At 40.0% G+C, this 26,886-nt stretch overlaps 2 protein-coding genes across 2 annotated transcripts; both read right to left on the minus strand.

Moving 5' to 3' along the window:
• Positions 1-513: 513 nt before the first annotated feature.
• Positions 514-2,747, minus strand: LOC119809313 (lymphocyte antigen 6B-like). Its single transcript, XM_038322160.1, has 3 exons — positions 2,699-2,747; positions 2,352-2,477; positions 514-656 (listed from the first exon to the last, which is right to left on the minus strand). The coding sequence occupies exons 1-3, from the start codon at positions 2,745-2,747 to the stop codon at positions 514-516; spliced, it is 318 nt and encodes a 105-aa protein (XP_038178088.1).
• Positions 2,748-11,920: 9,173 nt separating this feature from the next.
• LOC119808852 (prostate and testis expressed protein 3-like) lies at positions 11,921-13,758 on the minus strand. Its single transcript, XM_038321329.1, has 3 exons — positions 13,710-13,758; positions 13,332-13,457; positions 11,921-12,066 (listed from the first exon to the last, which is right to left on the minus strand). The coding sequence occupies exons 1-3, from the start codon at positions 13,756-13,758 to the stop codon at positions 11,921-11,923; spliced, it is 321 nt and encodes a 106-aa protein (XP_038177257.1).
• Between the last annotated feature and the right edge of the window lie 13,128 nt (positions 13,759-26,886).

A 26,886-nucleotide genomic window follows, 5' to 3' on the forward strand; every position in this document is an offset into this window, starting at 1 on the left:
GTAGTTTTGGTATGCCATGGCCTTATTCTGCCATGATGTTTAGTTTCAACACAGGACCATAGAAATGGAGTAAGACAATGAAGGACTGAAACTATGATCCACAATAATCTTTCCTCCTTTAAGTTGTTTCCTGGTGAAACTAAGTTCCTAAAGCATGTGTTGTACAAAGGCTACTCAGCTTGTCCATCGTCGTTCTGACCCTCTACTATCCTTTTATCTATTCATCTTACTTGCCAATCCACACTGAGGTCATGAATGCATTGATAGAAACGCAGAGTCAGCTATTCTCAGAGTGATGAGGGCAGGGGATACCAAGGGTTAAGAATTAGGCTTTATGGTCATATATACACTCAGAAGACCAAGGAACTTCTGTCTTTCCCCAGGTTCTGTGACTTGCACAATTCGGAGTCTCAGATAAATCTCTAGTCCAGAGTAAAAATAAAGCCAAGAGGAAGAAAACTTAGACCAGGAGGAGAGGAAGGGACTGATGAGGTCAATTGAAACTAGCTCACCTTAAGTCATCATAATTGGTAAATTGATGTCATTACAGAAATCATCATCGCAGCACTGCGTGTGTATTATTAGATCTCCAGAAAACTTTTCATCTAGTTCACATGATTTATTGCACCCAGACTCTGCACTTTGCAAATTCTCATCTGCGGAAGAAGGAAGCAAACAAATAATTTATATATAATTTTGAGAACCAGAAAATGACCTCATATTCAAGTACATTTGAAATGAGAATGCCTGCATGGAAAGAATTTTTCTCAGTAACAGAAATTATATATGTATATATGTACATATTACATGTTATAACTTACACATATAAATTATATATATATATATATATATATATATATATATATATATATATATATATATATATATATATTCTACATTGGCCATTGTGCCACATGCTCCAAAGTCACACCTGGAAATTCTGTTTCCTCTGAGCTTTTCCTAGTAGAAACATCCATTTAATGTTGAGCGTTAGGTTCTGGATGTTGAGGCATATAGAATCCTCTCCCTGTCAAGTAGATGGGCACAAAGGACTTTTGCACTATATGCTGATATCCAGATTCTGTGGCAGGCAGAGAATAATGCCATATTAGCTCTTGATATGGAATGACAAGAAGGATGCACTATGAAAGATGCCCAGAGACAGATGAAGCAGGAAGACTTGAGAAGCACCAAGGTGTCCTTTCAATAAGGAAATGTTTTGCAGAGAAGGTAACTCTAAGATAGAACTCAACAAACATTAGAAAGTAGAAGCTGCCATGACAGATGGTGAGAAATGACGTATTTAGGTACTTTGATAGTTTATAGCCTTTGGGCCATGATGTAGGAGGGTCATCTGTCTATGTGTTACTTTCATTGGTTAATAAAGAAACTACCTTGACCCTTTAATACAGAAAATTAGGTGGGTGGAGTAGACAGAACAGAATGCTGGGAAGAAGGAAAGTGAGGCAGACTCCTCAGGCAGGCACTATAGCTCTCCTCTCCAAGATTGATGCAGGTTAAGATCCTTCCTGGTAAGACGCCACCTCATGGTACTATACAGATTATTAGAAATGGGTTAATCAAGATGTGAGAATTAGCCAATAAGAGGCTAGAACTAATGGGCCAGGCAGTGTTTAAAAGAATACAGTTTCCATGTAATTATTTCGGGTAAAGCTAGCCAGGTGGCGCGAAGTGGCCTGCTGCTCCCATCATCAACAGGGCCATGTGGGGGCTTCAGTGAAAATGGCCCTCATAAGCTTGACTGTTTGAATGCTTGGTCCTCACCTGCTTAACTGTTTGTGTAGGATTAGGAGGTGTGCTCTTCTTAGAGAAGGCATGTCACTGGGACTGTGTTTGAGGTTTCAAAAGCCAGTGCCATTCTGATTGTCACTCACTCTCTTTCTCTCTCTCATGGTGGGTCACAGGATGTAAGCTGTCAACTATTACCCAGCACCATGTCTGCCTGCATGCTATCATGTTCCCCACTATGATGGACAAGAACTTTACCCCTCTGGAACTTTGAGTCAACCCCAAAATAAATTCTTTTCTTTGATAAGTTGTATTGGTCATGGTGTTTTGTCATGGTAATGGAAAGTTAACCAAGACAGACCCTAAATAGCAGAGCTGTTGGGAACCAGAAGACTGATGAATATATCAACACAGTGATGAAGAGAAGCCTCATTCACTTAGCATATTCTTAGCTTTACCATTGACATGTGTTGACCCCAGCACAAGGTTCAGAATATGATACCCGGATATCAGTTGACCCCTTTTCTTTAAGTACAATATCATAGAGATGGTACTTGGCATCCTGAAGGAGAAATTCTCCAGAGCATAGAGCACATACTTACAATCAGATGCATACCAGGTTCTGCGGATAATACAGATTTCATCAGGTTGTGCAGTGCATGTCTGATTCCCATCAACACATTTCCTGTTTTTGTAAGACTTACACAGTACACACTGTAGAGTGAGAGCTGCAAAGATAAAGACTGCTTAGAGGAGATGGGTGCCACAGTCACTTCCCAACAAAAGCATAGGTCACTGGACCTCTGGATCACTTGGCTGAACCCATGTATTGCTAACATGTGTTCCAGTCAATATGTCCTAACACCACAGACAAAGCAGGGTGAAGTAAAGAGATGATTTACTTGCCTTTCTTCAGTAGATAAGGTAGCAACCTGCAGGCAATACTTACCAGTTTCAAAGCAGAGAAGAAAGAGACACAGCTTCAGTAGGTTTTCCATTTCTCCTGAGCAGACTCTTGCAGCAGACTATGTTACTGCCAGACAGCTGGTGGTCAGAGATCATTCTCAGAAAAGATTAGACAGCCTCTAGTGAATTTATAGTCCACTCAGACAATGACAATGGGCACTGGGTGCCCAGAAGCAGATCTCAGAATAAGCTCCTCCCACATTCATTGGCAACACACCAAATCCCTCTTCTATGATTCAAAAATTATTTCCTCACCGTCAGCCGGCTGATGGTGGAGGCTGACTGAGAAACCAAGGACAATGACGATGGGCTTGGACTCTACGGCATGGACAAGCTCTGTGTGAGCCTTGTCAGTTTGGTTGAGCACCTTCCTGGACCTGGGGGGAGTTGGGAGGAACTTGGACTTAACACAGGGTATGGAACCCTGTTGGCTCTTTGGCCGGGAGAGGGAGGGAGTGGGGTTATGGGTGGAAGGGAGGGGAGGGAAGGGGGAAGAGGAGGGGAGGAGATGAAAAATTTTAAAATATTAAATAAAAAAACCTCAAAAAAGATAAAAAATAAAAAATTATTTCCTTATTCCCCTCATATTTCCTTGCTTCAGGTTGTGCTTATGAATTACATGACCTGTAAGGTAATCTTACCATCAGCAGCACATGGTGATCACTCTGTTTTCATGTTATGATTTCAAAGTGCCCTGCTAATGATAGACAACAAAACTAGTCAAGGGAAGACTTTTGGAAGAAGACTTTCATTGAGCCTGAATTGTAGCATGGTGGGATGACCTTAGAGAATGTCTCCTGGATGTTAGAAAGGTGAACACAGCATACTGCTTGTGTAGACAGAAACTTATCTGTGAAGGGTATGTGTACATGCCTCATCTAAAGGAAGGACCGTGTTAGCACGTAGTCTTTAATACCAAACAGAGGACTTGGGTTGGAGCACCTCAGAAGTTGCTCCTTGTCTGGCTTGGCTGTGAATAGCTGCTGGGCTACTTGGCTGATAGTTTCCCTGCTCAAGGTTGCCACCCATTGGTGATGGACCTGTTTAATTGCCTGTTACTGAATGTTGTCATCATGCACAGAATGCATCAGATGGTGTTAGCAATAAAGAATTGCCATAAGGTCAACATAGAACACTCAATTTTAATAGCATTAAATGTACTTTACAATATGAAATTATTACATTACATATTTATATATTACATATCAAATACACACACATGCACACACACATACTTGAGCCAAGGTCTTACTAAGTAACCCTGGCTAACCTGGAACTCACTATGTAGACCAGGATGGCCTCAAACACATACAGATCTGTCTGCTGTGATATCCATATTTAACATGTTCAAAAATCACAGTTTTATTTTTCTATTGAGTCCCAAATTGGTCAAATACCCTCATCTGGTTGGTTGCTAAACTATTCTAATTACAGGAGGAATTAAAAGTTTTGTTGTCACATGCAAGGGTGTTCTAAGCTATATTTCTGTTATAAGCTGTATATTTCTGTTCTCTAGAACTGGTATTGTGTCTTTATCTGAGTAGTCAAATTCGTGTAAATAGAAAACTATTAATAGTTTACAATTGAGGTGTCACAATCATTCATTGATACTAAGTTGGTCATTATTCCTATATTTTGTCTGTGGCGAGAGATAAAACATTCTTCTATCTTATTTTATTTTTCTATTTTGTTTTATTTGGTCAGAATCTGCTGTACAACTCTGAATAGTGTTTGAATTTTGTTATTAAGGACAACCTCTTTATTTTTTATTTTGTATGAAATTTTCTTATGTAACTCAGTACTATGTATCATCAAATTACTTATTTAAAAGGTTCACGTACTAACAATTTTACACTCAATTGTATTACTGTGGGTTTCTTCTCAGAGTTGTTTTATTAACTCAGTGAATTTTTGTTGATACTTCTTTTCCAAGATTTTTTATGAAAGGGTGGAAGTCAGTCTATCAGGCGAGTGAAAGATGAAAACAATCTGGTGTAGCTATCCAATAGAGTCCAAACAAAGCTAGTCAGAATAGACAAAGAAGTCCAATATATAATGCTGCATTTAAAGAATCCATAACACTTGCAAATATATATTCACCAAGAGTTGGGGCTCTCAAATCATAAAATAAACATGAATGTGCTTAAAGGTCTCATAGACACAAGAGTGGTAGTAGGCTACTTCAATATTCCACTCTCATCTTCAGGTAGATGTAGTGATGGGAGCAGTGGGCAGGCCTGCTTTTCATCCTGCCCCGCTCCCGCATAGCTAGCTTAGCCCCGGAAATAACAACACACAAACTGTATTCATTTAAACACTGCCTGGCCCATTAGTTTCAGCCTCTTATTGGCTAACTCTCACATCTCGACTAACCCATATCTAATAATCTGTATGCCACCACGAGATCGTGGCTTAGCGGGAAATATTCAGCATGTCTGACCTGGCGGCTGGCTCCATGGCATCTGTCTCGGGTCGGAGAATCTTGGCAACTGTCTCACTGCCTTCTACCCAGCATCCTGTTCTGTTTTCTCGCCTACCTAATTTTCTGCCTATCGAAGGGCCAAGGCAGTTTCTTTATTAACCAATGAAAGTAACACATAGACACTCCTCTATCAGATAGATCATTCAAACTAAGCATCAACAGAACAAGGCCAGTAAGATGGATCAGCAGGTAGACACTTTCTGCCAAGTGTGGTTGTGATGGTCTCTGCAAATGGCTGGGTCAGCAGATTCATGATCCATATAAGTTAACATTAGCACTTGGACTGGGTTTAAGTCTTGCAGTTTCTAAAAAGGAAACAGTTGGAGCACAATATGCAGTATCAGGTAAAATATTCAGCGGCTGAGAAACATCTAATAAAACCTGGTTGGTATGGCAAGTTCAGACGGTTGACCTGCAATCCATGGTGAGGACAGTGTTTCTTAAACAGCAGGTAAAATTTGGGTACAAAATATGATCTTCTTGGTCTTTTGAAGAGTCATCTGTAAAAGCATTTAAAGCAATCTTTGTAGGAGTTTTAGATATGATTTTAGGCAATACCCATGAAGTACCTTCAAAAAAATCTTTAAAAGGATTTTTAGAATGATGATTATCTATATATTGCATGTAACATGCTAATACAACCTGCCAATTATTATCAATGTGGAACAAGTAACCAATCTGAATTTTATCTAGTGGCACAGTGATATTTATAGTAGGTTCTATGGGTAAGTTGTTTTAGGCATGTTCTTCCCATCATTATTAAGTTTATAATTTCTAATAAATAAGCAGTTACACATCATTGTGGATAATTATAACATGCATAAATTTCTGTAATACCATTAACTTGTTGATACATACTTTCAGTAGGAGATGAAGAGGAAGGAAGGATAAGTAATTTATAAAAGGTAAATGATTAATTCTATGAGTTATCACTTTAGCAGCAGCATTATTTTAATAAACTAAGAACCTGCTCTGCTTCAGGTGTTATACTTCTTGTAGAATTTAAGTGATAGTCTCCAGAAAGTAACTTAAAGTGTGGTTTCAAGCTGGGCGGTTGTGGCACACGCCTTTAATTCCAGCACCTGGGAGAGGCAGGCAGGTCTCTGTGAGCTCCAGGCCAACCTGGTTTACAAGATCTAGTTTCAGGACAGGCTCCAAAGCTACAGAGGAACCCTGTCTTGGAAAAAAGAGTGATGCCAAATCCTTAGCAGTGATAGGCAGGCAAGGATGTAACCAATTGACAAGGCCCCAATTCCTTTTGTAAATAATTGAGGGTGCAGTGCTTAGGAAGTTTCAAAATAAGAACATGACGTTGAATTTATTGTTGAGTGACAATATAGCCTAAATAATTATAAGGTGGTTGCTTTCATATTTTATCTGGAGCGATGTCTAAATTTTGAGCTCTTAGTTTATTTACCATGAAAGTTAAGCATTCATTTAAGTATTGACTGAATGAGAGGTGAGGAGAATGTCATCCATATAATGAATGACCAATACCTCAGGAAATTTAATCAGCACCAGGTTAAATGATTTATGAACATAATATTGATATATAGTGAGGCTATTCTTCATCCCTTATGGTAGAATCTTTCACTGATAATAGGTCATTGGCTGTTGACTATCTAAAGTAGAAATGAAGAATGTAAAACACTCCTTATTATCATGATGTAAATAAAGAGAGAAAAAAACAGTCTTTTAAGTATAGTAATGTAATGCCCTTGAGGAATCAGAGTAAGAGCAGGGAGCCCTGACTAGAGAGCCCATTGTTTTTATAATAGCATTTATGCCTCTAAGATCATATAATAGTCTAAATTTATTCTTTGTCTTTTTATGAATTACAAAATTAGGAGTGTTCCAAGGACTGAATCTTTTGTATGTTTTAGATGCAATTGGTCCTGTACTAGAAGTTGGGCCTGCTTTAATATTCCCCAAAAAGGGGTCATTAATCAATCCATTTGGGGTCATTAGAGACCCACTGCAGTTTTAAAGACTGTATGGATGGCCCTGGATCAATGACCCCAATTAGGGGGCTTATACTTTCATATATTATAAATTATTGTATGACTCATGCTGTGGTAAGTACTGCTTACATTTGTTTTAATATGTCTCTGCACTACAGACCAGTGTCAATGAAGAAAAATCTTCATTAATTCAAGTTAAGACTTTAGTACTTTTTGAAGAATTCCGTTGGCCTCCAAGACCTTATAAAGGTGGACCTCTATGCATTGGTCATTGCTCTTGACTAATAACTAAATGATATGCCTCAGTATCTGGGATGCCTCTGAAGGGATTGCTTTTCATGAGTAAGGTCAACATCAGACATTTGTCTGATGATCCTCTTGTCCACAAAGCTAAGGAATTTAGTTTCATTGCATTAGTTCTTGTTGTTTCTCCTGAGCGAAGGGATGTTGTTCTTGAGCCCGGTTTATTTTTTGTTGTCTGGGTTAATTTACCTTTTGTTCTGGGCATAGGGCTTGTTCCCATGTGTAGTACAAATAATAGAAACACAGAGATAGATATTGGGGTTCAAGCTGAAGATCAAAAAAGCAAAGCAGCCAGCCACTGGCTCTTACCTCTACTTCAGACCAAAAATGGGTGATTTTTTCTCTACAAATCCTCAGACAGAGACTGACCATGAGACCTGTCTCCTCCTGTTTCATATTCTCCTCTAGTGCTGGGATTAAAGGTGTGCAGCACCACCACCGTGCCTCTATGGTTAACTAGTGTGGATGCTGGGATTAAAGGTGTTTACAGCCATTGCCTGGCCAGTATGGCTGACTAGTGTGGTTGTTCTGCACTGATCTTCAAGCAAGCTTTATTTATTAAAACACAAATAATATGCCACTATATTTCCAAAGAAGGCTATAGCTAATATAAGAAAAAGTATACAATAACTGCAATAACTATATATACATGCAATAAATGCATCAACAATGTCTAGTCCATTTGCATTTGACAAATTCAGAGAAAATTCTCCATTATCTATCCTATCTTGGTAAATCTGATGTCTTGAACCTAATTTACTTCCTATCATAACTTGCTTTCTGCATCTGGCAAACAAGGATAACTATAACTATCTAAACTTCAACTTTCCCAGAGACCCAATAAGGAAATAATATTATCTGAGGAAGCAGGAACAGCAGGCAAGCAATTTTCAAAAATTATGAGAAATGACAGAAACAGCTTCCTGGACAGTCACCCACAGTTCTTCTGCAACATTGAGGTATCCCTCTTCAGCCTACACTCCTAGCATATCAGGCAGACTTTTCTGTGAAGCAGGATATTCTGAAAAGCTGTTCTTCCTTATCTTGACAATGTTTGACAGTCACTTTCTTTTGTGTCCTGATTGTCCAATTAGGACAACATACTGTCAGCTGTCTAGGCAAGAGCATTTTCTTGCCCAGCAACTTACTTTTGCCACAAAGAAAGGACTGTAGTAGGAGGCTGCTTGTTTGTTCCTGGCTGCCAGGAACTGAAATAATCATGCAGAAACTATATTATTTGCAATACTGTTTGACCAATAGCTTAAGCAGGTTTCTAGCTAACTCTTATATCCTAAACTAACCCATCTCCATTAATCTGTATATTGCCACGTGGCTGTGGCTTACTGGGTAAAGTCCTGTCCCTAGTGGAACTTTCTGTCTCCGGTGAGGCTACTAGGCATCTCACTGACTCTGCCTTCTTTCTCTCAGCATTCAGGTTAGTTTCCCCCCACCTAGTTCTATCTATTCTGCCTTGCACTGGCCCAAAGCAGCTTCTTTATTAACCAATGGTAATAAAACATATTCACAGCATACATCACCTCCCACATCACCTCCCATTTTGTATTTAAATAAAAATTAAGGTTTTAACTTTAAATAGCAAAATCAAATATAATAAAATAGTTATCAAGCAAGAATTAAAGTTACAATATTTATATCTACTTTATCTTTTATCATAACTAAGAAAAACTATAATTATGACTATCCATTCCTCAACTCCATCAAAGACTCCAGAAGGATATAATATTACCTAAGTTAACAGGAAGTGCATTGTAAGCAACTTCCAAAGCTCTAAAATTGACAGAGACATCTCGCTGCCTAGACAGTCACCCAAAGTTCTTCTATAACATTGGGGCATTCATCCTCAGCCTACAAGCCCATAGTATCTGACAGACTTTCTATGAAGTGCAAAATGTGAAAGACTGTTTCGCCTCTATTGGCAGTTTGTCGGTCACTTTCTTCTGTGTCCTGCAAAATGTCTGGAAGACCCTTTCATCAGGAACTTTCTCTAGGCAACTTTAGCAGTCATTTTTCTGTGGGTCCTGCATGTCCAGTTCATACAGCATATGATCCAGCATCCCAGAAAAGAGCAGTTTTTTGCCCAAATGACTAACAAACTCTAGAAGGAGCCTCTTCAATGCCCATCTTTCTCTGGAAGTAATTGGTGTTGCTAGCAGCAGACATATCTCAGTGTTGAGAAAAGTCCAAGTTCTTAAAACATTTTAAATGCCATATTCTGTTAGTCTTTGAAGGTTTGAAGAATAAGTATGCATCTGAAATAGATCTCTGTACATATAGAGAGCCTAACATGACTACAAGCTTGACGATTATCGATGACTATCTATTAACCTGTATTTCTTAATTATACATTACATTTTTAAATGAGCTACACAAAGAAAATATCTTAATCAAAAGCAGAAATATACATATAACAAAATTGACCTTAAATTTCTATCAGTAAACCAAGATTCATTGTGTTAGGCGCCAATTTGTTTGGAGAGACAGATTATTCATTTCCCAGCTGCCCAGACTCCCAAAATAATCACACAGAGACCATATTATTTGCAATACTGTTTGGCCAATAGCTTAATCATATTCCTATCTAGCTCTTATATCCTAAACTATTGGAAATGACTCAATCAGAACCCATAAATATTTTCTCAGATAGCCACTATACCACACAAACATGCAAAAATACTATCTTTTTCAAAATTATAGTCTCCCAAAGGATTCCATCTCCAAAACCATGCAAACTAATCAAGACTTATTACAGTTCAGAGGACACCCCTAACACATATCCCATATCAGAACACATACAGGATTGCCAGGAATGCTAGCAACAGGCAACCATAGGGTAGACCACATAATTATGACCATGATAGTGTCCTTGTATTTGCTGGAACAGGCTAGGCTCCTCCATCAGCAATTTTATTTGTCCCCTTAAAATTTACACAAGCTTTTACCTAGTTTACCCTTGCCTAGATGTAAACATTTAATTAGAACCTAGGCAACTTAACACAAGTCAAGTCATTGGATCTGTCTACCACTTTCTTTGTCCAAGAATGGGAAAGCAGCCAGAACACACTGGGCAAATGGCAACAACTGCATCTCAGTCCCCATGCTCAGCTCCAGGGTCAAACTAATGAAAGCAGCTGCCATCTAAGGAGAACATTCCAATCCCAGATGGTAAAGAGAATTCAACCACAGTCGAACAGCTAAAGCCTTTCCATGAATTAAGAAATTAGCTACTATCCTAATGGCTCTTAACTGGTTCTCATAACCAGATTTTTTTGAGACGAGAGACTAGGAGAAGAAGTCCAACAGTCAACACTCCACAGAGCAGATGGGACTCCCTATAAAACAAGAGATCCTTTAGACAATCCTGGAGAGTGGCCCTAGGCAAAAGTCATTAGTTGCTCTCAGGCTATGAGGGAGTCAGCTCAAGAACAAGGATGGAAGGGATACACAAGCTGAGTGTATTGCTTATAGTGAGGGACATCTGTGGTTTGTTAGGTTGCGTTCATCTGCTCACACAGTGTCTCTGGGTGAAAAGGACTGGTTGGAGAGTCCCTTGTTGGTTCTACCTCCTGGGTGTCCAGTTCTTATGTGGAGGTACTGGGAAGAACTGAGTCAGGATGGAGAGTTCCTAACCAGGAAGATAAATGGAAAAAGAAAAGAGAATGTAAGTATAGGAAAGAAAGCCCCAACTCACCAAGGGCTTAGAAAATGAAAATAGGAGTCAACTCACTGAAAACAGCCAAAGGAGTGAACTCAGGAAGTTGGTGGAGAGTTGGGATGGGGACAGCAGTGCGGGCAGCAAGCAAAAAAAAATGCCTGAAAGAGGGTAAGGAGGACCCAAAAAGCAAGCAAAAGGGAAAGGTCCATCCATGTTGGGTGTCAGTTGTTGCAGACTTGTTGCTGCTGCCTGTTGTGCTATTCCTATTTCCCAGGGGACAGGGGGTGAGAAGATGCAGAGGTAATGACACAGACTCTGAGAGATTCCAATACAGAAGTTCTTTATTGTAAGAAGGTCGGAGGTTTTTATGGGTTAGGGAAATTAAACTGCCACAGAAATGTTTTTGGTTGGTCCTTTTGAAACTGGCAGTTGCTGCTGGTGTGTTGTGATTGGCTAGGAGTGCCTGTCATCAGTTACTGTACTTTTGGCCCACTGACAAGTTGTTTTGGCCAATTTTTCTTATGCATTGTGAGTTTGCATGCACTTGCTTGTGCTATTGCCCTGACTCAAGCTACATTCGTGGTGACGAGGGCTAGAGAATATCAAGAATAAAACATAGACAATATAATCAGATATACTTACACAATATCAAGAACTTTCTGTTCAGGTTCTGTGACTTGCAAAAATACGAGGCTTACAAAAATCTCTAGCCCAGAAAACTATGAAACCCAAGGGAAGAAAAGAAAGACAGGAAGTGAAGGAAATGAATGATGAAGCTAACTTACACTAAGTCATCACCATTGGCAAATCAATGTCATTGCAGAAATCTTCAGAACTGCAGCAGGATGTATGTATTGTTAGACCTCCAGAATATTTTTCATTAAATTTACAGAATTTTGTGCACCTCATCTCCGCACTTTCCAGCTTATTATCTGTGGAAGAAGATAGAAAAAAAGATATAATTTTGAAAGCCACGATACAACCTCATATCCGAGTATTTTGGAAATGGAGAAAGATTTCAATGAAAGAATTTTCTTCAATAGCAGGTAGTGTTCCATATTGACCTTCCTGTCACATGCCTTTAGGCTATATCTGGAAAAAGCCCCTTAACCTAAGAGCCTTTACTACAGAAGACACATGTGCTTAGTGGTGAGCTTGAGGCGCTACATGTCAAGATACATAGCATCCTTTCCCCTCAATCAGACATACATAAATATCTTCCTAATACATGCTGGGATCCAGACTCAGTGGTGAGTGATTGGGAAGAGAAAGATGACGATAATATTAGCCAGCAAGAACCAGATTCTGTGGAATGACATGAAAGACACACCATGAGAGATGCCAGATGATAGATGAAGCAGGAAGGACACCTTGGGAAGCACCAAGGTGTCGTTTTCTAGAGAAGGTGATTCCAGGCTGAAGGGTCAATGAACATTAGAAAAGCAAAAGTCACCAGGGCAGAATGTGATAAATGGCACATTTAAGGACTGATAATTTGTACTTTTGAACTCTGTTGTGGCTTGAATTAGAATAGCCCTCATTGGGTTGAATATTTCAAAGCTTGCTCCTCAGTTGGTTGAAGTGTTTGGGAAGAATTAGGAAGTGGGGTCTTAAAGGAAGTGTGTCACTGGGGATGAGGCTTGGTGTTTCAAAAGTCAATGCCATTCTCAATCTCTCTGTCTCTCTCTCTCTCTCTCTCTCTCTCTCTCTCTCTCTCTCTCTCTCTCTCTCTCTCTCTCTGTCTCTCTCTCTGCCTCATGGTTGTGACTAGTATGTAAGTTCTAGTACCTGCCCCAGTGCCGTGCCTTTCTGCTTGCTGCCATGATATCTACCATGATCATCATGGATTTACCTCTGGGACTTTGAGTCAGCCCCAAATTAAGTGTTTTCTTTATAAGTTGCTTGACTGTGCTGTTTTGTCATGGGAATAGAAAATTAACCAAGACGAACCCTAAATAGCAGAGCTGTTGCTGATTAAGGACTGACGAATATATCAATACAATGGTGGAGAGAAGCCCCATTTACTGAAGATATGCTTAGCTTTACCGTTGACAAATGTTGACCCCCAACACAAGGTTCGGTATATCATACCTAGATATCAGTTGACCCCTTTTCTTTAAGTATGATACCTTACAGATGGTGCTTGGAATCCTGAAGGAGAAATGGCAGTTATCCAGAGCACAGAGCACACACTTACGGTTACCCGAATGCCAGGTTCTGCGGATCATACAAGTTTCACCAGGTTGTGTAGTACACGTCTGAATCCCATCAACACACTCCTCATTTTTGTAAGACGGACACAGTACACACTTTATCGTGAAAGCTGCAAAGATAAAGACTGCTTAGAGGAGATGGGTGACACTCTGTCACTTTCCAATGGACGCCTAGGTCACCGGACCTCTGGATAGCTTAGCCACACCGTGTGTTTGACACCGTGTGTTTGCCTAACAGATGTGCTCAAGTCAACAACATGTCTTAACACCACAGACAAAGCAGGGTGAAGTAAGAGGTGGTTTTTAACTTTTAAAATTTCTACCAACAGCAGATAAGGAAGTTATTTGTAGGTGGTACATACTGGTTTCAAAGCAGAGAAGAAAGAGACACAGCTTCAGTAGGTTTTCCATTTCTGCTGAGCAGACTCTTGCAGCAGGCTATGTTACTGCCAGACATCTGGTGGTCAGAGATCACTCCCAGAAAAAACTAGACAGCCTCTAGTGAATTTATAGTCCACTCAGACAACGACAATGGGCACTGGGTGCCCAGAAGCAGATCTCAGAGTAAGCTCCTCCCACATTGGCAATACACCAAATCCTTCTGTGACTTAAAAATTATTTCCTTATTCCCCTCATATTTCCTTGCTTCAGGTGGTGCTTATGATGTACGTGACCTGTAAGGTAATCTTACCATCAGCAGCACACAGTGGCCCCTTGATTTTCTTCCTGTTTTCATGCTATGAGCTCAAACTGTTCTGCTAATGCTAGAGATCGAAACTAGAGAAGGAAAAACTTTGATTGAGCCAGAGTTGCAGCAGGAGGGGGCTGCACTGGAGTGTGTCTCCAGGATGCTGGAAAGATAAATGCAAGAGTCTGCTTGTGTAAATAGAAAATGCATGAAGTGTATGTGCACATCCCTCATCATGGAATGACCATGTTAGCACCCAGTTAATACCAAGCAGAGGGTTTGTGTCTGGCTTGGGTGTGAATAGCTGCTGGGCAAGAATTGTTGTCTGTGGTCCATACTGTTTTGTAAGGCTATGCAGGCTGCCTGAGCACATCCTTGATTGGGGCTGTAGTGACCATCTTCAGTGACTGTAGAGAGTCAAAGCAGCCAGGCTGCCATGACAGAGTCTGGTCAATTGCTGGCAAAGGGGCTACTTGTGTGATAGCTTCCCTGCTCGAGGTTGTCATGCATTAGTGGCGGGCCTGCTTAATTGCCTGATGCTGAATGTTGTGATGGAGTACAGAAAGGATTAGATCGTATTAGCAATAAAGAGTTGCCAGAAGCTCAACATAGAGTGCTCATTTCTAGTAGCATTAAATGTACCTTATCATGTAATATTATATATATAAAACATGAGCCAAGGTCTTACTTGTAACCCTGGCTGGCCTGGAACTCACTATGGAGACCAGAATGGCCTCATACTCACGCAGATCTGCCCGCCATAAAAATCACACTCAAAGTTTTTTAAAAATTACAGTTTCATTTTTCTCTGTCTTTTTTCTTATGTGTGTATGTGATGATCTTTGGTATAGATTTTTATATTTAAGGTTTTTTTTTTTCATTTTACATACCAGCCCCCGTTCCCCCTCCTTCCTCTTCTCCTGCCCCTTCCTGCCTCACCACATCCACTCCTCAGAGGAGGTAAGGCCTTCCTATTGAGTCCCAAATTGATCAAATACCCTCACCTCACTGGTAAATTGTCTTAATTATAGAGTAATTTATAGCTTTGTTGTCCCATGCAAGGGTGCTCTTGGCTATATTGTATATTTTCTTCTCTAGAACTGGTTCCAGGTATTTATCTGAGGAGTCAAGTTCATGTCTGTGGGAAACTATAATTTACAACTGGGGCATCATAGGCTTTCATTAATATGAAGTTGGTCATTATTTCTATATTTTGTGGAAAGAGATACAAAAATATTCTTTATTATTTTATTTTTCTATTTCATTTTAACAGTACCTGTTGTACAAGTTTGAATATGGCTTGAATTTTGTTATTAAAGGTAACAGCTTACCCTATTTTTAACTGTATAAAAGTCTCCTTATGTAACTCAGTACCATGTATATTCAAAATACTTAATTAAAAGGTACACATACTAAGAATTTTACACTTAAGTATATAACCATGGGATTATTTTCATAGTTCTTTTACTAACTCAGTGGCCTTTTTGGTATTCTTTTCCTTACACTGACAACAAGATTTTGTATCAAAGAACCTATCAGTTAGTTTATCAAGTGAGTGAAAGCTAAACACAGGCTAAGGTGGGGGCTGTTCTGATATCCAATCGGGCACAAGCAAAAATTAGTTAAAAGAGATAAGGAAGGCCAATGCATAATATAAATAAAACAATCTTTATAGAAGCTATAATGGTGGTAAATATATGTGTGAGAGTTGGGACTCCCATTTTCATAAATAATCACAAATGGGCATAAAAGTCTCATAGACCCAAGAGTAGCAGGTCCTTCAATACCTCACTCCGATCTTCAGATAGATCCTTCAAACTCAACTTCAGCAAAGTAATCCCAGTGAGATGGCTTAGTAGGCTTCAGAGACACTCCACAGACACTGGCTTCCAAACCTGGTTATCCAAATCCAATTCTAGGAACTCACATGGTATGATAAGAACAGAATGGACTCTCAAATGTGGTCCTCTGACATTTCCCACCATGACCTATATTTCATACTTGCGAGTGCGCGTGTGCGTGAGCACACGCACGTGCACCCACACACACACGCACGCGCGCGCACACACACACACACACACACACAGAGAGAGAGAGAGAGAGAGAGAGAGAGAGAGAGAAACTAAATATAACTTTAAAGGTTTAAATCAAGAATTTAAGACTACCACTGCATCATAGTGTACCTAATGGTTATCTGCAGAATATTTCATTTGACACAAAAAAGTTCATATTCTTTTTCCACACCTGTAGAAGCTTCTCTAAATAAAATGTCACTATAAGGAACAAAATGAGGTTTAAGAAGTATCAAAATCAAGATAACATCTTGTAATTTTCATGCCTAGTGTAATAAAACAAAAAAATCAATAATCATAAAAGAGAAATTATAAATACTACAAAATACTTGAAAGTGTTGGGGTGGGGCTTATCAAAGCTTGGTAACAGAGAGTTCCAGGACAACCGGTTGTACGTACAACAGTGTTTCTATCCTGTCTGCTGCCCTCCGTTCCCAATGCCATGTGGGAGGATGTACAAGATTAAACTCTGTAAGCCCTAGCATTGGTTTATGTTTATCCTTGGATGACCAGCATCTTGATGATCAGCTGTCTTTGCTGTGTGCAGGAATGCAGGGTCTTTGCCCCTTCTTACAGATAACACTTGCCTCAGACAGAAATGTATCCAAGTGAGACCTGCTGTTCTTTCAGATAACAGCCACTTGGACACTCCAATCCCGGCTCCCCCACATCACTCCTTGGCTTTCCCAGAGTTGTGGGAATGTTTAAAAAGAGAGAGAAGCTTCTTTTTTGGGGGAGGGACAAAATGTTAAACATTAAGTTTTCAATTTAAAAATAAGAAAATTGAGAATTTTTCACACATTGACTCTATTCACATTATTTTCATCCTTCCTCTTCCTCCTCCAACTCCTCTGGAGTCCCTCCTCCCCAACCCCATTCAAATTCACAAACTCTGAATTTTTAATTAGTATTGTTATACATACACAAGTATATATAACATATATGCATGTATGTGTGTACGTTTGTATGTATAACCTGGTGAATCTCTTTAGTTTTGCTTGTATGCATTAGTATTAAATGTTGTCCACCTGGGATTGGATAACCCATCACCGGGCTTGAATATGGAGAGAACTGGCTCTTCCATTCTCATTGGACACAGTTACCTGTAGTTCTTTATCTAAGTGTAGAGCCTTAAGAAATTTCCCCCTTACCCACTGATATGTTGACTATTGTCATTGTACAGGTCTTGCTGAGGCAACCCTATTCCTGAGATCTCATGGGTGCATCCACCCTGTCATATAGAGAAGATAACACCTTGGAGCGGATGTTCTGGTCCTCTACTCTTACCATCTTTGGGTACCCTCTTATATGATGATTCCTGAGTTTTAAGAGTGGGTGTTTGTAGGAGCAACAGCTGTCTTTGGGAACCCCTTTTTTCTCTTTGCATTTTGATCAGGTTCTAAGCACTTACGAAACAAGAAGAGTGTAAGTTTATGTATTTCACCATATTGCTTTCTGCATCACTCCAGTTTGCTCCCCACCCCAAAGGAAGGGAGACCAGAAACTTAGATAATTGATGAATACTCTATAAGGACCCCAGTTACAATACAGGATAGGTGCTGTTACCTAAGAGAGGGAAGCTAAGTGGTCTGTGCTTACCCAGGACACAAGAAACACACACTGTCTTTAGCTAAGTGCTTCTTGTCTTGGCACAAGCAGGGGCACAGCCAGACCCAGGACCTTATGCTGAAGTAGTCACAGGGGAGGTGAAAAGTGAAACAAGCCCCCAGCAATGCTGAAGCATTCATGGGCATCCCACTTATATTTTTCATGGTATGAGTTGATCTACTGACCAGGTCTCTTCCTCAAGGAACAGGTGCCAACCAGATATGAACTCAGATTGCTGGATTCAGAGTCCAGAACATTAACCATTATACCATGGGAGCTGGTACCAAAGTGAGAAAGGATGACTTAATTTTTTTTCTCATTTTTTGAGCATTCACTAAAGTATATTCTAGATAAAACACCAATAATAAAAAGTCAGAAAGTCATATTTTTATGCAATACTAGCCTACTCTTCTGCTCCATCGACTCTTGGGTAGAAGATTCCCAGCTCCCTTAGCTTCTGTTCACACTGATATAGCCAGGGAGGAGATGCTGCAAGAGTGAGTTTTCTTAAGATCTACACTAGTATATGTCACACCAGGTGTCTGAGACTTTCTTTGGGCCTCAAAGGACAATTGGCATTCAATATGCACAGTCTGTGCTCCTATAAGATTAAAAATATATTTTATAAGATATGTGTTTTACACGAGTCTACATGTTTGTATATTATTGATGAAAATAGATACCCTGTGTCAAGTTAGAATGCTGATCAATTTTGGTGATGTTTTCAATATCTTTTAACTTTACACAGTTTGATTTATTTAAAAAATTCAGAATCCTTCAGTGAGTTCAATTGTATTCCCATTCTGTTTCCCCTCTAAGTAATAGCTAATGATAGCATAGCATAGTTGTCACAAATAATTACCCAATATGTAGGTATGTGTTATATGCAATTTTAAGTAACTATAATACGATGCCTTATGAATTTTCAGACATACTTATTGTTATTTTACCTTTTTCTTCTATTATTTCTGTAATTTATATTCTTTCCTCTTCCTCGTGAAAGTTTCTCCTCCCAATCCTCCCTCCTTCTTCAAGTCACTACATTTCACTATTCACCTTTCTCATCCTCTCGCTACGTTTATCCTTTTTAAAATCCTCCTGGATTCCATGTTTACTACAGGTCCTTGCTTCTTAATAAGAGCACTCGGATTTTACACAAGGAACGCTGGAGACTGAGAGTAGTGAAATGGAGGGAATTTGTTTTATGACCTTTCTAAGTTGAGCACCAGCTTAGAAGGTCAAGGTACTCTGGTTAAACGCACAGAACACTCTATAAACTGAATGCGTGGCTCTTCCTGCCTTTTCCGAATAACCAGGAGGGTATGATCTTATGAGAAGTTTACTTCATGTTGAACACACAGAGGGAAATTGAGAGATGACCGGAGGAAGAAATAGGGTACAGGGACATGGTTGTTACTGCTGACGGAATTGGCAGTTAGTGATAGTCCTTATTCACTACTTGGCCAATATATCTGTTACAGAAATCTTCACCTTTGCAGCAAAAGGTAGAAATCTTCAAACTTCCATAATACATGTTTTCAGTCAAACACGCATTAGAACAGTCCAGTTCAGTGTGATTGTGGACCCATCTACCTAGAAGAAAAAAAGCATTTATACTTAGTGCCCCAAACAACACTTGGCATTCACAGTGAATGAATTCACGGTGAGACTTTCTCCCCCAGTATCAACCCTGTTTCCAGAGCAGGAATACCTTAACCTCTTAGCAAGGATGGAACACATTACCTGCTTTTGAGAATATGAAGAAATTCCTGGTTCTGCATCCAGGACTGTATTTCGTAGTGCAGTTGCTCTTGCCTACCAGACAGTGTCCTCTTTTAAAAGACCTGCAGACCATGCACACTGTCGCCTGAGCTAGGGAAAGCAGATGCGAAGGGTGAGCAAAGAATTGAAGCGATGACCAATGCTTGAGGATGAAGGCATTGAGAGATAGAGTAGAACCCTTAGGAATTTTCCTCATGCAACTTCAGGTACTGATGTATTGCATCAAAGTGGGTCCCTGGCTTCCTTCAGAAGCTGAGAGTTTGACACCACAATGTTGATTGCATAGGAAATAAAGTGATAGGCCATCTTTTGTGTACAACATTGTTGTGTAAAAACATATTAAAGTATCTAAGTTAATCTGACACCTAAAGTTCTTTTTGAAGTAGTAATAATAACATCATGGGACTAATACAAAAATAGACCTGCAAATCAAAGTAATAGAATAAAGGGCCCAAATATATGGCCATGTAACTACAAGTGCATGGTTTTTGACAAATGTATCAATAAGACTCATTGGAGATAAGACAGAATCCTCAGCAAATGATTTAGAGAAAACCAGATACCTTCATGTAGAAGAATTAACTAGACCATTTTCTCTCACCTTGCACAGACATCAGTTCCAAACTGAGTAAAGACCTCAATGTGAAAGTGAACCTGCTAGAAGAAAAAGTAGGAGGCACACTCCAAGAAATAGGCGTAGGTGAGGACTTCCTGAACAGGAAGGACTCTAGTCCTTAGGGCAATAATGTCAACAATCCACAAATGGAACTTAGACAAGATTAAAAATGAAGACTTATGGTGACACAGGGAGAAAACACCAAGAAAGGGATAAGTTGTCCCTCCATGATCTGACCTGATTGTATCCCTGAGAAAGGCAGAGAATTCTGATTCCACCGATACAGGTGAGTGGCCACAGGCATAATATGTGTTTTCCGAAAGACAACTTGTCAAAGGTAATGAGCAAATTGTTCGCTTAGTGTCAGACAATAAATTCCAAGACACACCCCAATCAAGGGTGTTATGGACAATTGTGCTTACTTAGACGATGGTGACATATAACCAGGACTTTTCATACCCTCCTTTTTCTCTGGATCTTAATAATACCTTCCATAAATCTACCTTACAACTTTGTTTACTGAGAAAAAAATCTTAACTTTATTATGAATACTTGGCAATGCTACAAAGAAGGGAGGCAGGATACTATTAGAGATGTAAGCGCACGGCTGCCCTGCCCTGCTATGTGCCTGTAGGAAATGGTGTCTCTCCTTTGAGGAGCCTACACATGCCTTATACCGCTCTCTCTGTCTCAGCACCTCTTTTCCTATTTTTAAAAATGTCCACCTTTGATTTATCCTGAAATTAATTTCTTTCTTCGAGCCACAAATCCCAGTTTTGCCCTGGCAAGCAGTCTCGAAAGCGTGCCTCACAGGCAGCTGCAGGTAGAATTTACAGCTCTGTCTCTGTCACGGGCAGGAGGAAAGCATGAAGCTGAAAATCTAACACAGCCAAGGGAATTACCAGTTGAGTGAAGAATGAAGAGGCAGCCTGTGGAATTAATAAAACCCTTGCCAGATATGCATCACACAGAGGACTGATATCTAAAATATAAAAGAAAAAAACCCTCAAGAAATCAGTAAGAAAACAAACATCTCAGGTTTTAAAAATGGCCCTGGATAGTGAGCTCTCAAAAAGAGAATATAAAGTGCTGATAAGTATTTATGTATTTTTTTAACATGTTCGACATTCCTACTCTCAAGAAAAATACAAATAAAACTACTTTAGGATTTCATCTCACACCAGCCAAGGTGAGAAAATAAAATAAAATAAAATAAAATAAAATAAGCTTTGCCGTGGATTAGAGCAAAGGGAAGCCCTTATACTTTCAGTGAAGATGTAACGGGTACAGATCCCATGGAAATCAATGTAGAGGTTTTTAGGACAGCTAAAAGCAGAAATACCACATGGTACAAATTTATGACTCCTAGAACATACCACCCCAAACCATACACTGCCTTAGAGATACTGGCATGCTCATTGCTGCCCTATTCGCAATAGTTAGGAAGTAGAATCACCCTAGCTGTCCTGAAACTAACATGACAATGTGGTTTAAAAACACAATGGATTTCATTCATTTACAAAGAAAAGGGAAATTTACAGGAAAATAGGTATTAAACTAAAAAAAAAAAAAACTTATAATGTCTTGAGTAACTCAGCCCCAGAAAGACAAACAGCATATGTCCTCTCTGTTACATGGAGCCTATCCTTGAGTTTTTAGATTTGTGTGTTTAATCTATAGTGTTTGTAGAGGCCAGAGAAAAGAGAAAAGGAACACTGGGAGATGGTAATAGTGGAACGTATGTGGCATGCACATAGAGGAGGGGAATACTGGGGTTGGAAATACTTAAACAGGGATTGAGTGGAGGGATAGAGGAGAAGGTTAAGTAAAACAAAGAATATATGGATAAACTCTTATGGAAACACAATACTTTGTAAGCAAATAAAAATATAGATAAAATGGAAACTCACTACTTTTAAAGCTAATTATGAATACAATTTTAAAAGAGAGTTTAAACAAAAGTACAACGCATGGGTGGACAACGCTTCCCAGAGGAGATGGGTTATCGCTGAGATGGGGTATCTTCGTCTGAGTTATTGCTCAGGAAGATCTCAGAGGTCCCCAAAACAACACAGGCCATTGCTACCAGTCCTGGTTTTCCCATTAGAACTGGATGGGAAGACCCCATTGCTGAAGACACAATGTGCTTTAGCTGTGGGCCACAAAGAAATCAAACTGGAAGGATCTGAAAACTTGCTTCATGCTGGCTAATGTTACAGTGTCAGAAATGCTCGGCAGGCTTTTGGGGCTATAATTCATCAATTGCATTGTCCGCTAGTGAGCCCTACACGGTCCATTACTGACATCTCAGGTAAATGTGCTCAGCGGTGTGATAGTGCAGCAAAGGTTATATGGGTAACCAACTGCTTTTGATTTGCTCTAAAGATGGCTTCACTGGAGGAACTTTGTGCCTGATGCCATAAAACTGGTCAGAATCCATGTCTCAAAGCGTCAGAGGTCTTGAGGGAGAACCTATTACTGGTTTTTTTGGTTTGGTTTGGTTTGGTTTTTTGTTTGTTTGTTTTGCTAAATGGACTTGTCAAGCTACCCTGTTAGAATTTATGTATGTAGCCAAAAATTAGTGTTGCCCTCGACCTTGGTCAGTGGTCAATGTGGAGACTCACAACTGGTCAAAGTGCTAAGAAGAAGTGACTATTGAGAGTGCAGCCTGGAGTGGGATGTCTGTATCGCCGCTCCCACAGTGATCAGGGAGCACTGTGGGAGCGGAGGTGAAAGGACTGTGAGAGCTGGGGGATGGGAAATGGGCTGTGACATGTTACCTCCTGGAGACGCCATGTTCAGTGCATTCGAGCACTCATAGCGGCTGTGTGTACTGGTGCAAGACCTGCACAGTTCCAAACCATTCCACAGTTCATCGTGGACTCGGGGAGGGATTATAAAGTCTCCTGCCTCCCTGGCCATTAACATGCTACAGGTAGGGAGTTGTTTTTTTTTTTTTCCAGGTGATGTAGCTTCTGAAATACCCACCACCCATGCTCATAGCAGGGAACCAAATGAAACTCAGTGGTTTATAAGAAAAAAGAGACATAAATAGAGGGGTAGGACTTGTGGAGAAACTCTTTAGAAGGAGTAAGAAGGCAATAAAAGTAACCGGACATGGTAAAAATAAAATAAATAAAGATCAAAACTAAAAACACACGTGGGACCAGTGAAGTGATTCAACAGGTACCTGCTGTCAAGCCTGATGACTTGAGTTCAGTCCTTGGGAACCACTTGGAAAAGCAAGAGAATCAACTCCCAGACATTGTCTTCTGGTCTCCACATGTATGCCATGGCATGTGCTTCTGTACACACACACACACACACACACACATGCATACTCACATGCACAGATAAATACATAAATGTAATAAAAGATAATATGCATGAGGAATATATATTGTCCTGGCACCAAAGAAGGGAGGCAAAGCTTACAGCATTTCATAGCATATACCCTCTCCCCAAAGGCATCTGATAATCAGATCTACTGATCAAAACAATGCACTTGATATGAAAAACTGGTTTAAGATAATCTCTTCAGTGGCCTCTTCCCAACAGAAAGATGATAGGCAGCTTCTACAGTCTTAAGCTGCTACTGGGGGTCAGGCAGGCAGATTTGAGGACATAGATGTAGGAAGACACACAAACTCATTCTTACCTAGGGAGTGACTGACCCCACTCGGAGAACTGGGGAGAGACATGACCTCTTACTCCAGCAGGAGCGGGTGGAATCAGCACAAAGATTCCCATCCTATTGGATCAGCTTGTGCCAGAATCCTGACCTTGATTTCCCTCTGCTCCCACACACTCCTAGCCCAGCTATCCAGGACATCATCCCAGGTCTGCTCCAGCTATCTCCAGTCCCTCTCCTTGCCCCATTTCAGCCACCAAGGACTCTCTCTCACCTTGGAAGAATACAAGAGTAAAAGCCCCCAGCAGTAGGAGAAGGAGCATGAACTTGCCCATCTCAGTCTGAGCTGGCAGAGGACACAGCAGAGCAGGGGCAGCAAGTACTCAGGAGAGACCAGGGTAATGAGAACAGGCTGCAGAGTTTGCTCTGAGCTGCTCCCAGGATGTGGGCAGGAGCTTCCTTCCTCACCTGCCAGTGGGTGTTTTGCCAGTGCCCAGGTTCAGGAAAGCATCCCACAGACCCAGTTCCTTCCGAGCTCCAGGGGGCAAAGGATGCCCCTGGATCCCTCTCATATTCCTTCACGAGTGAAACTAGGATTGTTTAATTCATAAGTGAGATCCCTAAGGTTGAGTTCGGAGCAGGACCATGGCCTTTTTATTCCTTTCTAGTCTTGGCAATGGTGAGGTAACTAAAACATTAGAACCATGTTCAATATGTTCTGTACCCACAGCCACCACGTCTCATTTATAGGAGAGATTTATAGTAGACCACAGTAGAAACTCAGCAAATGGCATCCAGATAATACATGTAAAAGGGACAGAGTATAAAACAATTTCTCCTCATGTAAAATCTTAGCTGCCTCATTCCCAAATACCTTTATTAGCCATGTAGGATTTTCCCAAACATAAACCCAACTTCTAAACCACACTCAGCTAAAATATTCCTAATTTTTACATGTTTCCTGATAGCCTGGCCTGTGTCTGTGGCACATAGGTCATAAAATAGAAATTAGTATCCTAATTTTTAAAATTGTATTTCTACTGATATTCCCTAAGGTGTCTATGGCTATGCCATCATACTTAAAAATCCAACCCCCCTCCACCAGACACTGAGCATGCCTGTACATCGAGCCAGGGGAAGAAGAAAGAGTACTGGGCAAGTTCATCAGCTGAACATACTGGGACTAGGGAACATCTCAGGTGGCAAGAGCTGTCTTATGCTCCCTCTGCCATATGCCTTGTACATGAGCCCTTCATGACAGAGCCCTTCAGAGAGACTTGCTGTGCATAGTTCATGAACAGTGATCAGGTACCCAGTCCTCATAATGACTAAGCAAAGAATAAAAAAAAATGAAAGGCTGGCTGGCTGGCTGGCTGGATAGATGAATGGATGGATGGATGGATGGATGGATGGATGGATGGTTGGGTGAATAGATAGATGAATGGATGCATGGATGAATAGATGAATGGATGGATGGATGAATAGATGAATGGATGGATGAATAGATGGATGGATGAATGGATGAATGGATACATGGATGGATAAATGGATGGATGGATCAATAGATGGATGGATGGATGGATGGATGGATGGATGGATGGATGGATGATTGAATGGTTGTCTGTGTGTAGAAGGCAGTGACTGAAGAGTGATAGCTAGGATCACAGATTCACCCCACTCTGAGTACCTGGTGCACATCATGCTTTATAAGTATGACTAGTAGACATGAGAGCTCTTTGCCTAGCTTCCCAACACAAAGATAGTGCATCAAACACTGGAGGAGTCCAAGATAATTTGTCCAGACACAAACTGATTCCCTGTGCTGTATCACCCGGTTTACCACTGTGTCCTCCATGCCTCTCTAACACTAACAGAGGAATTCTGAGTTCTCACAGTTCTTAAGCCTTACTACTCCTGTTGCAATCATTCTAGGAAACATCTCCCCAAGAAACCCAAAAAGCAGAGAGGGAAACAGGACTTGTCAAATTAATGCCACTACTAACGATCATATTTGTCCTTGTGACGCATCAATTTGCTAACCAGCTATAATTTTATGTTCTTTTTCTTTTAAGATAATTTTATTTTATTTATTTATTTATTTATTTATTTATTTATTTATTTATTTATTTATGTATGTGTATGTAGATGTGTGTATCACAGCACTTGTGTAGAGATTAGAGAACAACATTTATTGAGTTGGTTCTTTCTACCTTATACATGAGTTGTGGGGGGTGAAATCCCAGCTGTCAGGATTATGTGTTAAATGCTTTTATCTGTTGAACAATTTCATTGATCCTAAACTATTTTTAAAACCTGGAATACACTTAAGAGCTATAAAAGAGACTAAGCGTCCTGAGATTAAACTCTAATGTAAAAGTAACATGAAAGGGGCCAACTGAAGTAAGTGGATAGTTCGCCTTGGAACTATTTACTATTTCTGAAAAATTTGAGTATTATTTACAAAAAATATGTGTATGTGTAATTGTGTGCCACACATGTGTGCAGTGCTTACAGAGCTCAGAAGAGGGTGTCTAATCCCCTAGAGCTGGAGGTATAGGCCTTTGTGAGCTCCTGATATGGGTCTTCTGGAACCTGTGCTCTCAGCTGCTGAGCTGTCTTCCCAGCTCCTTGAGTGTTGCTTTTGGGTCCTTGTGGGAAACAGGGGATAGAACACAAAACCACAGGGTCCACATGCACAGATACAAATGTGCACCTGAAGACAAACATGGGCCCACAGACACATGACATACACACATACACACACAAAGAAAAATGAAGTATTGAACATAAGTTGTGAATGCTACATATTTCACAAAATAGAATGGGAACTTGAAAACATTTTCCCCAAATAGAAACTATAAAAAATAGATAAAATATACGAGAAAAGAAGTCTCTCTCTTTTTCTTTCTCTGCCCCTCACAAAATAATATGACAGTTATAGAAGAACACTCCTCAGCAGTAAAATAAATCAACATGTATACATAAATTATTTTCTTCATACTTTTGTGAAACAAGAAAAACGAAAAGAAGGGAGCCATCCATCACTACTGACTGGAAATAACCACTTTAGATTTCTCAAGACACAGGCATAAAATTATTAAACAAGTTTTTTTTCATGAATTCTGAGGTGAAGTATTCACTA

This window comes from Arvicola amphibius, chromosome 3 (assembly GCF_903992535.2).
Source record: "Arvicola amphibius chromosome 3, mArvAmp1.2, whole genome shotgun sequence".
Taxonomy (NCBI): Eukaryota; Metazoa; Chordata; class Mammalia; order Rodentia; family Cricetidae; genus Arvicola; species Arvicola amphibius.

What these genes read in the sequence shown, in the direction of transcription:
- LOC119809313 (XM_038322160.1), bottom strand. Translation starts at nt 2,747, where the DNA reads ATGGAAAACCTACTGAAGCTGTGTCTCTTTCTTCTCTGCTTTGAAACT. An exon ending in TCTTCTCTGCTTTGAAACTG is followed by an intron (nt 2,478 to 2,698) that starts GTAAGTATTGCC and finishes TTATCTTTGCAG; the next exon opens with CTCTCACTCTACAGTGTGTA. An exon ending in AACCTGGTATGCATCTGATT is followed by an intron (nt 657 to 2,351) that starts GTAAGTATGTGC and finishes CTTCTTCCGCAG; the next exon opens with ATGAGAATTTGCAAAGTGCA.
- LOC119808852 (XM_038321329.1), bottom strand. Translation starts at nt 13,758, where the DNA reads ATGGAAAACCTACTGAAGCTGTGTCTCTTTCTTCTCTGCTTTGAAACC. An exon ending in TCTTCTCTGCTTTGAAACCA is followed by an intron (nt 13,458 to 13,709) that starts GTATGTACCACC and finishes TTATCTTTGCAG; the next exon opens with CTTTCACGATAAAGTGTGTA. An exon ending in AACCTGGCATTCGGGTAACC is followed by an intron (nt 12,067 to 13,331) that starts GTAAGTGTGTGC and finishes CTTCTTCCACAG; the next exon opens with ATAATAAGCTGGAAAGTGCG.